The 15000-nt window shown below is 37.2% G+C and overlaps 2 protein-coding genes across 4 annotated transcripts in view; one reads left to right on the top strand and one right to left on the bottom strand.

The window, feature by feature from the left end:
- The window catches only part of LOC119596103 (mitogen-activated protein kinase 14-like), a gene marked incomplete at its 5' end in the record, with an annotated part of 19976 nt that extends 10741 nt beyond the window's left edge, over nt 1-9235 (top strand). Inside the window, 4 exon segments of one of the 3 annotated variants that reach the window (XM_037945245.1) lie at nt 1939-2018; nt 3366-3444; nt 3790-3963; nt 4913-9235. In XM_037945245.1, the coding sequence (XP_037801173.1) occupies nt 1939-2018; nt 3366-3444; nt 3790-3963; nt 4913-5001 (422 nt within the window). 3 annotated transcript variants of the gene reach the window in all.
- A 1045-nt stretch (nt 9236-10280) lies between these two features.
- On the bottom strand, nt 10281-14012 carry LOC119596102. The gene is made up of 4 exons (XM_037945242.1): nt 13769-14012; nt 12585-12657; nt 11617-11740; nt 10281-11273 (listed from the first exon to the last, which is right to left on the bottom strand). Exons 1-4 carry the CDS (start codon nt 13785-13787, stop codon nt 10473-10475), a joined length of 1017 nt encoding a protein of 338 aa, XP_037801170.1. The 5' UTR covers nt 13788-14012; the 3' UTR covers nt 10281-10472.
- Nucleotides 14013-15000: the final 988 nt, after the last annotated feature.

Below are 15000 nucleotides of genomic sequence, written 5' to 3'. Positions count from 1 at the left end.
GCTGCACCTGCGTTCCCTGCTGAGGCCGTGAGCAAAAAGCATGGATGGTGCTTCTACAATGTAACCCTTCCTTTCTCTCTCTTGTTTTTTCATCTTTATTTATTTTTTTATGTTATATTTTTGTTTTGTTTTTTACTTATTTATTTTTCTTGGCTTGTTGGCAGTGTCTGTGGTAGAAATGCACTTGCTTCTCTAGCTAGTAAAATTGGTGGCATTAGCTTCAGGCTAGATCAGAGTCATATATACTTGCATCCATGACCCCTAGAAATCACTTGTTGATTGATTGATTTAACTGTGATGGTATGCAGTCCTTGAGAAAATATTGAGCATTACAATGAGCTTGATAGTTCTCTCTTTTATTAAGAAGTCCTGAGAACATGCCACTTCCTGTGCAGTCTGCTTTTCTTTTTATATTTAAAAGTAAATAATCTGAGACATCTCAAGGAGGTTCCATAAATATGTTGATTTTAAGTAGCATTGTGTACATATATTTTTTTTTCTTTTTCAATAGTATTTTTCTTTACAGGAGCTCAGTATAGCTAACACTTATTAATATTCCACCATTGTGTACAATTGAAAAGTTGAATTTTATGTAACAGATAAGTGGACCCCTTAAATGCTGGAACTGAGACAAGTCCATTTAATGAGGCTTTCAGTGCAGCCAGACTTAGCCACAAACATGGCATGAGCTACAAGTGGTGGAAAAGAATGCATTGTTATGGCTGTGTGACTTTTATGATGGGTTGCTTGATTACTTGTGCAAATACTGTTAGGTTACCTTAGCCCAGGAATCAGATATAGATCAGCTGAACAAGATTATGAAGCTGGTTGGGACGCCAAGTAAGGACCTTATAGATAAGCTCTCCAGTGAAGAGGTTAGTCCCTCTCCTCAGCTGGACAACCATGATTGATACTACCACACTGACAGCTGCCAAACTGTGTGCTTGTGTACCCAAACGTCCCCCAATGCTCCATCGTCTTGTGCCATATTGCCTTGCATCTTGTCCCTTGTGTTGTGTCTTTGTGCCTCCCAAGTCCTTGCCTTTGTGGTCAGTGCTTGTGTAGTTCTCTTTCCATGGGATTTAAGCTGTGGCTTGCAGCAACTTCAGTGAAATGTGTCTTTTTTGGTATGTCCTATGTATGTATATACTCAGTTTGGAGTTTACTCAGCGAAAGATAACCACAAAAGAAATAATTTTTCCAGTATCTATTTGCACAGTTGCATCAGGAAGTTCCTTTACTGGTCTGTGCTCTGGTGATGCTTTTATTACTCCTCTGTCTACCCAATATTGCTAGCCATTATGACTTCTGGCAATTATATTTAACACACATCCACTACACTATGGATACCAGTTTGTTCATAAAGATAAACACTGCCACTGTGATGCTACACCTTGACAGAAGGTCAAACAAGGGGTATAGGAACTTCTTGAAGCAACTGTACATAATAGGTAATGAGAAGTATTTATAGACATGGAAGGTTTTAACTATAAATGGAATTTGATGTTAATTAATATTTTAGTTGTATGATATATTAAACAGGTGTATGGTGATTTATCTGTATATCAGAAACTTTTTTCATGATATCTCTCCATTATTAAATTTCTGGTTTGCTGATAACAAAATTTCCTTGATTGTTACTGGTATTTCAGGTTGTAAGGGAAATTCTTTGTATGTCTACAAGACAGTTCTAACAATGTATTAACCTAGAAATGTTGATTTAATGTTTAGGAACTCATACTCCTAGCTATTTTAGGATCAGCATTGTGTGACCTAATACAATTCAGATGATTACCTCTACACTAATAATATCTTAGGTGGACACAACAGTGATTCTCGTGCGATGATCTTTAGCTCGAGTTAGTAGCTTCTTTGTAGCTCTACCTCTGATGCTATGCTTAACATGACTGTTCTAGCTGCCTTAACCTGGCTTCTCAGACATTGACCAACTAACGCGCATCCTAGTGGTCGCCGGAACGCCGGATGAAGAAACTTTATCTAAAATCACCAGTGAGGAGGTAAAGCAATCACTGTTTCTGACACCTCCATCACTCTCTAAATGCCAGTGGCATTTAATTGTTTTCATTGCAACAGATAATCATTGAGGGTAAAGAGTAGACCATGACTGATGGCCAGACTCTGATCTTGAAATCTGTTGCTTTGTAAAGCAAGCATCTCTCAATTTCAAATTTCAAAGGAAAATTCACTGATAACCAGGTTTTACAGTGTTGGTTGGGGTAGGAACTTTAATCTTGCATTGAAATTAAATACCTTTTAAATATCTTAATATTCTTTGTAAACTTACTGTACTTTGCATGCCACATAGGTATGTGGGACTATCAGTTGTAACAACAAAACTCTTAATCTTATAGCATATGGGTTATATGGTACAGTAAAATGGAGGACCATATTTTTATCACAGTTTTTGTTGTAAGACAAAGGAATTGTGACCATGGGAACCAATAAATTTTCTAATACCTACTTGGCTTCCTCCCAACTATTTTGTCTATGTTTTGTTTTCCAGATGGTAGAGATTATGATATTCATATAAATAAATATATCTTATTTTTTTCCAGTATCTATAAAAAAAAAGGCTCAATATGACTTAGAGATATGATGCTTTAAGTTCCTAAATGTTTTGCAAAATGGTTGACAAGTAATCATATCAGCCTGTAATGTGCATTATGTATGTTTCGTGCTTTAAGCTCATTCTCTGCTTTCTTGCAGTTGCGAATATATGTGTCAGCTACTATGCTTTTCCATGGATAGACCCAATTAAATGTTCTAATACATAAGATAAGATCATATGATTTCTATTATTGAGCATAGTTAGTCGTCTGTGAAATAAACCTTGGGATCTCAAAGAAACAGCTTTGCACATTGATGATTTACCTTTAAATTTGCAGGGGAGTAAACTTAAAGAGAAAGAAATAACTCATGATAGTTGTTCAGCAAATTAAATTACTTTAGGAAAGCCCCTTTATGAAGGAAATATGAGTTATTGCTAAATGTAATTTTGAGTCTCAGGAATTATTCTATATTTGTTTGCTATATGATTTTAAAAACTTTCTTTCTTTTGTAATCCATGTTCGATATTGTGTCATTAAGTTCTACAGTTACAACAGTTTTCTTTTTCATTGAAGATAATAAGTTTTCTTCCTCCTATGGTTATATTCAAACAACTTCATAAGTAAATAGAAAGTGTGAAAAAAATCCCTTGTGGAACCTAAGAAGAGCTAAGTACATTTATGATATAGAGATTATAGACCTAAAAGAGAGGTCATTTTAGCTCCACACATGATCACTACAGCAAGGAGATTGGCTAATCTAATGATCTGCTAATAACTTCACCACCATCCTCTTAGGCTCGCAACTACATACGCTCTCTGCCCCATATGAGGAAGAAGGACTTTAAGCAAGTTTTCCGTGGAGCAAATCCCTTAGGTGAGTGGTTTTAGGGTCAATTGGTGTTGTGTGCAGTTTTCTCATCAATTTTGGCTGAAACTTTTAGGTAGGTATAGTGATTAGATACTAATTGTTTTCTTGTCATTATCATGTCTACAGTATTATTGTAATGAATAATACTGGTATTCTTACTATTGCTGTTACTATTACTATGAATATTTGCAAAATTATAATTCAATGGTTTAATTGAAACTTGGTACAGACACGTACATAGATAATGCAATTTTTACTTCCAAATGCTGAAATTGTAAGTTTCATTTTGACACTGCTAGCCCAACATTTACCTCGATCTGTGCATCAATGTGACTGTATTGCCAATTACAGCGGTGGACCTGCTGGAGAAGATGCTGGAGCTGGATAGTGAGAGGCGTGTGACAGCAGCCCAGGCGTTGGCCCACCCTTACCTGGCTCAGTATGCTGATCCCACTGATGAGCCTGACAGTGAGCCCTATGACCAGAGCTTCGAGGACATGGATCTCCCAACCGAGAAGTGGAAAGGTTAGGATTCTTCTTTCTCATTCTTCAGCTTCTTTTTATCCTCATTCTTGTTCTGGTTCTTGTTGGTCTCCTCCTCCTAATCTCCTCCTTTTCTTTCTTCTTCATCTTCATCTTCATCCTCCACATCTTATAGTTAGTCTCATCCCCCCCCACCCTTTTTCATCCTCTTCCTCCTTTACTACTACTTATTCATTTCTTTATTCTCCTCCTCCTCCTCCTCCTCCTCCTCCTCCTCCTCCTCCTTCCTCCTCCTCCTCCTCCTCTTCCTCCTCCTCCTCTCCTCCTCCTCCTCCTCCTCCTCCTCCTCCTCCTCCTCCTCCTCCTCTCCTCCTCCTCCCCCTCCTCCTCTCCTCCTCCTCCCTTTTCTCTCCTCCTTTTCTTCTTCCTCTTCCTCTTCCTCTTCCTCCTGCCCCCTCCTCTTCCTCCTGCCCCCTCCTCTTCTCCTCCCTTTGCTTTTTCTTCTTCTCCTTCCTCCTTTTTCTCCTCCCCGTCCTATTCTCCACATCTTTATCCTTTTCCTACTCATCCTTATCATCCTTGTCCTACTCCATTCTTGTTCTCAATCTCACTTAACCTGTAGCAGTTGTCATTACCTCATAACTGAAATCATAGTAAAATTTGACCACATATTTTAAAACTAAAAAAGTATTGTAGATAAAACCTAATTGACTTGTCTTTGTTTACTACATGGAATAGTAATACATTGCATTTAAAGCAAGTAATTCCTGTGTGGGGACCTTGCTCTGTTATGAGATTAGTGCCCATCAGATTTCTCCATATAGATTATATGTTGTGAAAATATTTAGTATATTTACAAAGGAAAACCTGGACTGACTGCTAAAATGATGTAGCACATTTATTGAAATACAGAGGTGTAATTCTAATTTCTATTGTCACCCTAAATTTCTTTTTCTTTGCTGTTACCAACATTGGTGATCTCTTTTCACAGAACTTGTATGGAAAGAAGTGATAGACTTCACACCCAAGCCAGCAGTATTGGCAGAAGAAGCAGAGAAAACGCAGTCATCTTCGCAGTGATAGTCACGCTTCAAAACTGATTACTTTGTTTCAGAATTTGCTTGAAAACAGCCTTCTTTTCATGGTGAAAGTGTCATATGTTAGCATAGGGGCACCTGAAGAGGAATATGTTGTAAATATTCACATGCCAAACAGTACACCCTGTGGATGTTCCTCATCAGCTCTGTTCTTGAAGATAACCTCAGGTGGAAGATGTCGGGAACTGATTTTGTATGAAATTTGTGTTTATTAAGATTATTGTAAGATGATAGTTGCTGTTTCTGTTTTTTTTTTTTTTCAGTCATGTGGGGACTTTTGTAGGCCTGTAAAATATATTCTGCCTTATCCTTATTGGGCATGGATATTATTATTCTATGTAAATTTGAAAGTTATTACTATTTTTTGTGTTTTTGAAGCATTATCATACTTATTGTAATTATATTCTAACCACCATGCTTTGATGCAATATAGAGAGTGAGGTATCAAAGATTCGGGTCAAAAGCTAGTTATCTTTAGATTTATATTTTATGAGATGCATAGGTGGGTGAGGGAGAACATATACTTTGACTTTTAGAGGTGGCCTTAGTAATGTATTGTTGAATGTGCAATGTTGGCATCTAGCAGTAAACTTGTTGAAGGGTTAGATTTACAGCAATACAAATGGCCATTTATACATTACTCCCCAGAAGTGCTCGTTTGAACAAACAGAACCTTGTGTTGCAATCTGTGCCATGACGACATTCTTGTATGCAATAAAATGGTTCGTGCATTGCAAAGACTGCTGATGCCCACGATTAGATATTGAACCTCGTACATTTCTTCACTAATTTCAGTGATATAATGATATAATGAGTAGGTCAATAATTTCCTCAGTGGTTGCCATTTTAATAAGATTATGATAGTTTTTGACTACTAATTGCACCAGAAAGAGGATGACTGGTAACATGCATTAGGTTGTAGATTTTTTTATGTGGTTAGTAACTTGGATCTTCTTACTAACTTTTAAGTAATTTTTATTGTTTACAATACTTATTGTTGAAGACCATGCTGTTTGTATATGACATATTTGATTGTTTTGGTTGGATTATTATGTGAATTAATATATATCTCAAAAGTACTTAAGCAGTTCTAATATACACATTGAATGATCTACTCCATTTAGGTGGCAAAAGTCTCTGTAGCTCTTTTTTTTAATATGATTATAATGTATTTAGTGCCTAGCAAACACTTCACCTTGATATAGTGGTAACAATAGTGATACAGTTTCATGAGTTCTGTAACATACAGAAAGATTTTTCAAGTTGTTGGAAAATGTTTACTCAAATGGAAACAGAAAAGTGAAAGTAGCTCATTTACCAAGAGCTAAAGACTACAGGGTTATGATACCAGACAGATCAGAGATGATGCCAAGTTGATTTTCTGCATATGTGATGAGTGAACTAAAATGTGAATGCAAGCAATGAATGGGAAAAAAAAAAAAAAAAAAAAAAAAAAAAAATGTGCATGTTATCTGAGTCTTGTGTGTGATAAAGAAAGAACTTGTCTGAAAAGAATTTAATAGAAAATTACCAGGATTGTATTGGGACAAGAGGAATTTCTTAAAAGCCTATGACCTGACTCTGGGAGGCGGCTTTTCAGGAAATAGTAGAATGATGTGCCACGTATCATTTTGGTGTTTGAAAATTTGTATGGTAGGTATTTTATAAACAAATAGTTTTATCAGCTTCTTATATTTTCCCTTCTTTTATCATTTCTCTTTTCTTTGTAGTTGTGACTACTGGTTTATCTCTTTTCAGAGCTTGGACTTGCGTTCCTATTTAAGCTTTGTTTGACATTTTTGTAAATAATGTGTTTGTAATTTTCCTCTTGTTTTTTTGTTCCCCTCTCTATTGATAAATAATTTGTATGCGTGCATGTGCATCTGTCTGTTTATATGCCTGCTTGTCTGTATGTCTCTTCTCTCTTTCAGTATGTATGTGTTTGTGCTTGTGTGTGTCTGTGTTTGGACTTGGCAGTATTTGTGTGTGTGTGTGTGTGTGCACCTGTGTCTGTTATGGCATCACCACTTTGACTGCAAAACATGATTTTACTGCAGTGCCTGTGAAATATGAAAATGTGTATTGGCTGAGTGTTTTTCTTGTAAGAAATGAAAGCATGGACAAGCAAAATACAGGGCATTGATTCCCTGCCAGTGATTTATGTAATAAGTCTCCATCCACTTGATTTCTTTTATCAAAATATTCATTGTTCTGTGTTATATTTTGCCCATTTTGATGAGAGAGCTAAGGAATGAATAGAACAGATATTAACTTTGGTTAATCAAGGCCATTTTCTTTCTTGGTAAAAATCAGCAGTTTTGATGGCCATATCTATTTCTGTGAGGCAGGAAGTGATACTTTTCCCCACATTGTTTTTGTTTATTTATTAGCATCATTTATGAATAATCTGTGCTTAAGGTGTGATTCTTCTTTCAGTGATCACTGCATTTTATTCATACTGTGTATCTTCTGAACTGCGCTTTTCATTTTCAGTGACCATTTGTCCTTGGTTAGAAAGGAATGTGAAACTGGCTTTATTATAAGCTAATTTTTGTTTTATGTCAAAGGAGCCATGTTGCCACAAGGCCATTTGAGCTGTTTTTTCTGTATGTACATTTCTTTGTTATTTTGTATTTTGTTTTCATGGATGTTTTATTAATAATGTAGAGATATGTCCAGGAACTGTGTTATTATATAGATTTATAAATTTCTTTCATCTTAATGAGCAAGTGTGAGAAATCATCTTAATTATTATCATTATTGTTTTTATTATTATTTTTTTTTAATGCTTTCACAAGGGGACAGCTAAAATCACAAGGCAGCTGTTGTATACTACCATCAGTTCATTTACTTGATTTTTTTTTTTATATAGTGTGGGATTCATATTTTCCCTTACTTTTTTCAGATTATAAATTTCTTTAATTAGATTGTTTTTACAAATGACTGATATGAGGCCATTGCATCTGATATATGACTGAGGATAAGCTGTCTGGAATGTGAACAGAAAAGGTGCCTCATTTTAAAGAATGCTGTTTGGGAGTTTGAATACACTGTACTTCTCTTGGCATCGGAAGTAACTTGGGTGAAAGAGGAAAGCACAGGACATAATCAGGAGCCTGTTTGCTATATGGGGTAACTTTATTCCCAAAAATTCAGATATGCTTGATGTTTTTTTTTTTTTTTTTTTTTTTTTTTGTTTCGTTTGTTTTTACGGTTGAATGCCTGGTTTTGTAAAATTCAGTCTGTTTAGATTTTTTTTTTTTTTTTTTTACACAATACAAATTTTGTTGATGATGGTCTGTCTATAAAGTAACTGTCTGGCTGCCTCATTGTAAGATTTCTTACAATATTGCCTTATATCAAGCAAGCCATTAAAAACCGTGTAAATATACTACATAGCAATTATATGATTTATACAACTTTTGATTATCTTCTCATTAAGTCTGTGAGAATGTGGCTAAGTCCCCGATCGCGGCAATGTGAAAGAGATACTAGGATTGTGTAAAGAGAGACAAGAACTGTGCCTTCACTACAAACAGAAGAGTTGGTGCTGAAAGTTAGCCACTTCCTGAAATTTAATCTACGTGATGTTTTATTTGCAAAAAGGTTTCCCTATATGAACTGAATCAAATTGTAAACTTGCAAAGGTGAATCTTGGAGCTCCTCTGCTTGCTGCAAATAACTTGAATATATTGTGGTTCAAGAGAATAAGTCCATGATCAATTTTAAGAATACAAATCAAATATAATACTTTATTTTAATTAGGATCTATATTGTAAAGAGAAGTCAAGAGATGAGTATATTTAACCTAGCTATATATTACTTGTACAGAAAAAGAAATTCCTTTTAATGCAGAAGAAAAAGTCAGGTGTTTTGAAATAAAAGCAAAACAAAAACAAATGGTGATTTTAAGAATTTATTCAAATGAGCAATTTTTTTATGTGCTCACAGTCTCATTATACTTTTTCATCCATGTTGAATGCACTTTTTCCATTTTTTCTATGTTTGTGAAAACAAAGAATGTATGGTTTTGTGATTTGTGAAAACCTCATTTCTCGCCTATCATCTTTGCCTCATGCTGTGTTGACGTGTTTCTTTTTTCTAATTGTAAGTTTTGTTGTGGAATATAGTTAAGGAGAAAGTTAATACTTAATGTAAATTTTATGAGTTGCAATGATCATCCTTAATCTTTTATTGTAAATAAAATAATGGCTTTTTTAGTGCTTGTAATTATCCTTGACCACAAATACATTTACTGAAAAAGAGTTCTAGAGAACTTGATTTTTAATATTTAGTGATACATATATATATATACAGCTGGTAAATGAACTAGTGGAAATATTAAAAGTTTTCCATTTGCATTTGGAAAATCTTGAGATTCTTGGGTATTTAAATCAGTATATATATTTGACATGGTTTGGACCAGTTTCAAACTATATATTCAAGTAATGCTAATGCTGGGTGTGTACTTTATGCACAGGGTGTTGTGGTGGTGTAGTTCACCTATGCTTGCATACCTTGTTGCTTTCAGCTTCCACCATGGGGATAGGTGGCAAGAAAAATGAAGTAGCTTTTTGTAAATCAGCTGCTAGTACAAAGCCCTCTGTTATCAAGGCTTATATGCCACCCATGATAACTGGGATCCTTGCATCCCAGGCTGAACTGTAGAGCCAATCAAACCACGGCTCACTAGAGTGTGGTATGTGGTTTGGGCAAATTCACCCAACTTGTTGCCAGGAAGTCGGATAAGCCAGGCGACTCAGCAAGAGGAATTTTTGTGGATGAAAAAGCAGGGTGGGTGTGGCAATGCACTCCTAGCTATAATCTCTTGTGATTAACTACTTCTCATTCATTTCAGTAAAGCCCAAGTTCTTAGAAATAGGTTGCTATGCATTGCCATTTACTTACAGCTACACTGAAGTTGTAGTTGACCAGATATCAGATACTATAGCAAATTTTTAATAAAAAGTAAGATTAGGTCAACATGCTTTTAAACGTGTAAAATCACTGTTTTGTTATTTTCATCAAAATGGATTAGCATGTTTTTTCTTTTAATTTTCTTCAAGGTACCTATTTTCCTCATGGTAACAGTGTTTATTTGATGGAAAATATGACTTAACAGTAAGAAATTGAATATTTGGTAACTGTGTTGGGCCTTGATAAGAACATTCTAAAAAAATAAAATAACCTTTCTCCAAGTAAAATATTGACTTTTCACTTCCTTGTTTTCGTCACTTCTATTAAGGAACATGATACAAGCAGTACAACTTTCATATTTTATATTATAAATATGACATAAATAAAAATTTAATTATACAACAGCATTCAATAAAAGTAAATACCTAAAACAACAGCACTAGAGAGTATGGATACACATAACGAACATACAACTACAGAGTCTCTCAGAGCACCTGTCATGCGCCAGGACCCCTTTGGAAGGGACCTCTCAAGGGCCTAAGCGATGGCTACGAGCTCTGGGCTCCCTAGGATGGCGCAGATGAAGCAGGTGGAACCGACGGTTGAAATCAGGCCCGAGAGAATCATGCTCGTGAAGTACATGACAGCCAAGGCGACCCCAATGTACAGGGAGCCGTCTATGGCGTACTCGACAGCACGAGAGAACCACCCGAGCTTTGAATACTTCAGAACGTCAATCTTATCCGATATCGACGTTGTGTTGTGCTCAGCCGTAATCCCGTGGTCTTCACTTGTGTGGTCCAGGATCGTTTGTTTCTCCGAATTTAGAAGAAATTTTGCAAGACCTTTTATAGCATGGAACAGAGGATCATCACCATTCTTTTCATTAGATGAAGACCCTTCAGGATATCCATGTTCGTATACCTGCTGCTCTGTTGAAGAAATAGTCTCCGTTTTAGTGTCCGAATAGATAGAATTAACCTCGTCAGTGGGTTCCTGTCTACGCCAGAGACCGAAGTTCTGTCTGCCGCTCTCAACACCAAGCTCTTCCTCAAAGTTACCGGGTGACACTTCCAAGTGAGTCCCATCGGAATCCAGACCAGAGACACTCCTGAGGTAATCCTGCTGGGAGCGACCTTCTACGAGCGGTAAGCTATTTGCGACCCCGGTGTTACGAGGCATGAGGAGGTCGACAACACTCTTGAGGAAGTCCCTGAACTCCTCTACTGTCGTGATGTCTCCCGTGGCGTTGAAGGGCAGGATGCTGTCGTCGTCCAGATTCGTGATGCGCTCGAGGCAGCAGTGGACTTTGTCAGGATCACAAGTCAAGTTTAAGAGCTGAAAGATTGAAAATTATAGCAGACTTGGCGAATAAGGATGAAGTTTTAGTGCAAACATAAGTAAAAGGGTAAAGCAACTGTGGCAATATGGCTATGGATACTAAAATGCAAGTAGAAGACGAAAAATTCTTTATTTTGCAGGATGGTGAATATGATATCGATGTATATTGCATTATAGTCTATATTTCGATACAGTCTTTCTTGCGGACAATATTTACACCGCAATTTTGCAGGCCATCTTCACAGGAATCATAATTCTGCATAGATAAAGACAACAAAAACATATCAAAATCATGTGCCACAAAATAACACCTTTTTACGAAAGGAAACCCGTTACTGACCTGGTGAAGGGGCGCCCGGGGCACGGACACGGGACAGGAGACAAGGGGGTCCCCGCACCAGCAGGAGTGAGGCTCCACGTCGCTCGCCAACGCCAGGAGACGGCTAAGGGATGTGACGCCTACCCTGCGACGTGAGGAAGAAATGGCTTGGTCGGGCATGTCAGATGTTATGTTAATCTTATAATGGTTCAAATGACGAAATACTGAATTCCAATACACCCAATATTAATGAGAAAAATAAAGAATACTTGGTAACTACCGATAATTCGATTGTGTTAAGACATGGAAGAGCGGAGAAGATATGAAAAAGAATGTAAAGTTCTACAAATATGAAATGGATGGACTCTATAAACAAAGTTTATTGAAAGATGAAAAAATATATATTTCTTTTAAATAACTGAAAGAGTATAATACGAAGTATGAAATGCAGACTTCTAAAATTTAATGAGTAGTATATTCACCTCGACTACAACAACCTGGTGGTTTCACATCCGTTTCAGCATAATGTATATTATATAAACAAATACTAAGCACTAATGCGACTTACTTTTTCTTTAAACATAGGCAGGGCTGTATACACATCTTAATATATATACAAAACCAATAACGAATATGGTAAGAGAAAAATGTATGTTAGTTGAACAGAAAGACCAATAATCGCCTGATGCCCCCCCCCCTCCATCCCTCCCCTGCTGCTCTCTTTACGGAAGGAGGTCAGGCTGGCGGGTCCCCAAGGGTGCGTGGGATGAGTGACAGGGAGGTCGAGGGATGAACTCCAGGTATAAAAACACTGGGAGACGAGAAAGAGCGGAAGAGAGGCACAATGTGGGATGACGGTAATGGTGCTAATTGAAGAGTGTGTCTGGTGAATGTATGTGGGTGCATGTATAAGTGCGTCGTGCGCACGCGTACGCACACCCACAGAACAGGAGCCATGGCGAAAAACACAAAATGCAGAAAGACCTTACCTCTGCAAACTATCGACGCCGCCAGCCGTTACTGACACTGCAACGACGCACAACACTGCAATGGCTGTGTGAACTGTGAAGGATGAAACATGATATAAACATAGAATCTGAAGCGATATGTTTATGGTCTTGGTAAAATAAGACACGACTGTGTAAAAAAAATCTGCCTTAATTTTTATCGTCCATTTATCAAGAGATGTCATTTGAAACACAAAAGATTACATGATGAATATGAAATCAATGCTAGTCAAACTAAACCGACCAAATGCAACACTAAAACTAATTACACACTGCATAAATTTCACTACTTCCCCACTACTAAATGCCTTATTAATTACTACATACATCATGCCGCACAGCACCTGTGTTGTTAAATTGGAAATAACCAATAATAATAATGTATCCGTCTTCAGACTTGGGACATTCTGACACAAATATTCCAACACTGATAATGCCAGTCAAGGTAGTTTGAAATACCAATGATGCATATTAATCAAGTGATTTGATGCGACAATATTGCAGGCTTACTGCTTCATTGGCTATTTTGATGGAGACAATATCTCCTTTTTAAGTTTAAGGTATGATAATACATATCTTTAACTATGTTTGACAATGATGATGAGGGTAAATTATTATTATAAAATATATTACTAGATAAAAATACTACTACTACTACTAACAATAACAAATAAATAGGAACAATACTAACAATAACTACACTCATGATAAGCCTAAAGACATCAACAACAACAACAGCAACAGTAATCATATGCACGGGGTATAATGAGGAGTACTTTAAATTCTCGTAATGTTGTTTTTAATGTCGATGATACTGACGTGCAGCTTATGGTGTCTACGGTCCAGACACGGTAGTTTGACAACGAAAAAGGTGGTTAAGTGTATACGTTTATGGAGCTCTGATAAAGGCAAACAAATCTTTATAGAGTGTATGTTTGGCACGTCACTCTGATTACGCTAATGTTAACACTATATTTGATTTACATGAATTAAAGCTACTATATCTGGATATCAAAAACAATTCATCGTTAAAATCGAGACATGCAGAATTTTTAAAATATGAATTACAAGTTACGAATGTGTCTACGACAGACACATAAGTACCCACAAATATTAAAAAGAAAAAAAAATCAGAGGACGCTGATGATAAAATAACTAAGACTTACCCGTTGGTCCTCTAGACATCTTGGGCCCGAAGTAGATGCGAACGAAGCCAGAAAATTATCTCGATGCAGGTATCTCAAAGTATACTCACTTCTCAGAAATCACATCACACGACTTTAACATAAAAAATGAACAGATAAATAAATAAAGCGTAAAAAAAAACGTCAAACTGCGGCTCCTCACAGCACCGACCAGCCAACCAGCTGCTCCGACCTTCGCGTCCGAACTGAGCGGCTTCTCCTCGGAACCTCGGGACTTCGGCGCCGCGACGTGGCTGGCGAACTCGAACTCTTGGCCTCGGGAAGACTTGCGCCGCTGATGTCCTTTGTGCTTCACTCCCTCAGGCCGGATTTGAAACGACATTTCCTTCTGTTTCCTTCGCTCTCCCTAACCTGGATTCCGAAGCTGCGATTGACAAGGAACTTGGTCACAAAGAAAGGTCACAGGTCAGCGTGGCATTGTTATCAAATTGCATTGCTGATTTTCTCCTTTTGGGTCATCGTATATTTTGGGACAACATGGTAGTTGTGTGTTCTAGTTAGAAATAGTTTTCCAAGATTATATGTCGAGTCTGATATAGTTATTGGCAGTTATTTTGTGTGAGTTTTTGTGTTTTGTGTGATGCCACATCATGGGTGTAATTAATTTTCAGTTCCACTGGTTTACTACTGCCACTCTATGATATATGCATACGGTTAGGTATTGTAAATAGGTTATCATTAAGTGACCATTATAGTGGTCTTATATTCAGAAATAACCAGTAAGTACTGACTGATGTGAGTGAGTACTCCTCTTTTAGCAAACACACTCTTGACACAGTTTCACTTCCGGCTCCGTTGCGACACCAAATCCAACAGTCTAACGAGTCTCATACCAAATAACCGACAGAAGATAGTCATATCCCACCCCTGACCGTAGAGATCACTACCCTACATTCTCTTAATGGGAAATCGCCAGTACCGACGACGGGTGATGGCGAGCTGTCCGACAAAAACTAATTTTAGGCTCTTTGACAGGTAAATTACGTCCATTCTGTGCCCGGAGAGGTAACATTACGGTTCTGCCATTGTTGTGTCTCACGGTGTGTCGTCCCTCAAAGGTGGTGACGGGGGAGGGGGATGGTAGGAGGGTATGGAGTATTTTGCTTTATAGTGCCTTGCCTCTATATGCATAACAGTAGTGATGGCATGTGAAAATGCCCTGGTAATATATAGTGTGTGGAGTGATGGCGGTA

Source organism: Penaeus monodon, chromosome 37 (genome assembly GCF_015228065.2).
Source record: "Penaeus monodon isolate SGIC_2016 chromosome 37, NSTDA_Pmon_1, whole genome shotgun sequence".
Classification (NCBI taxonomy): domain Eukaryota; kingdom Metazoa; phylum Arthropoda; class Malacostraca; order Decapoda; family Penaeidae; genus Penaeus; species Penaeus monodon.
This window is presented reverse-complemented; position numbering and strand designations above follow the sequence as displayed.

What these genes read in the sequence shown, in the direction of transcription:
- LOC119596102 (XM_037945242.1), bottom strand. An exon ending in GGCGTCGATAGTTTGCAGAG is followed by an intron (nt 11,741 to 12,584) that starts GTAAGGTCTTTC and finishes CTCACGTCGCAG; the next exon opens with GGTAGGCGTCACATCCCTTA. An exon ending in CCCGGGCGCCCCTTCACCAG is followed by an intron (nt 11,274 to 11,616) that starts GTCAGTAACGGG and finishes TCAATCTTTCAG; the next exon opens with CTCTTAAACTTGACTTGTGA.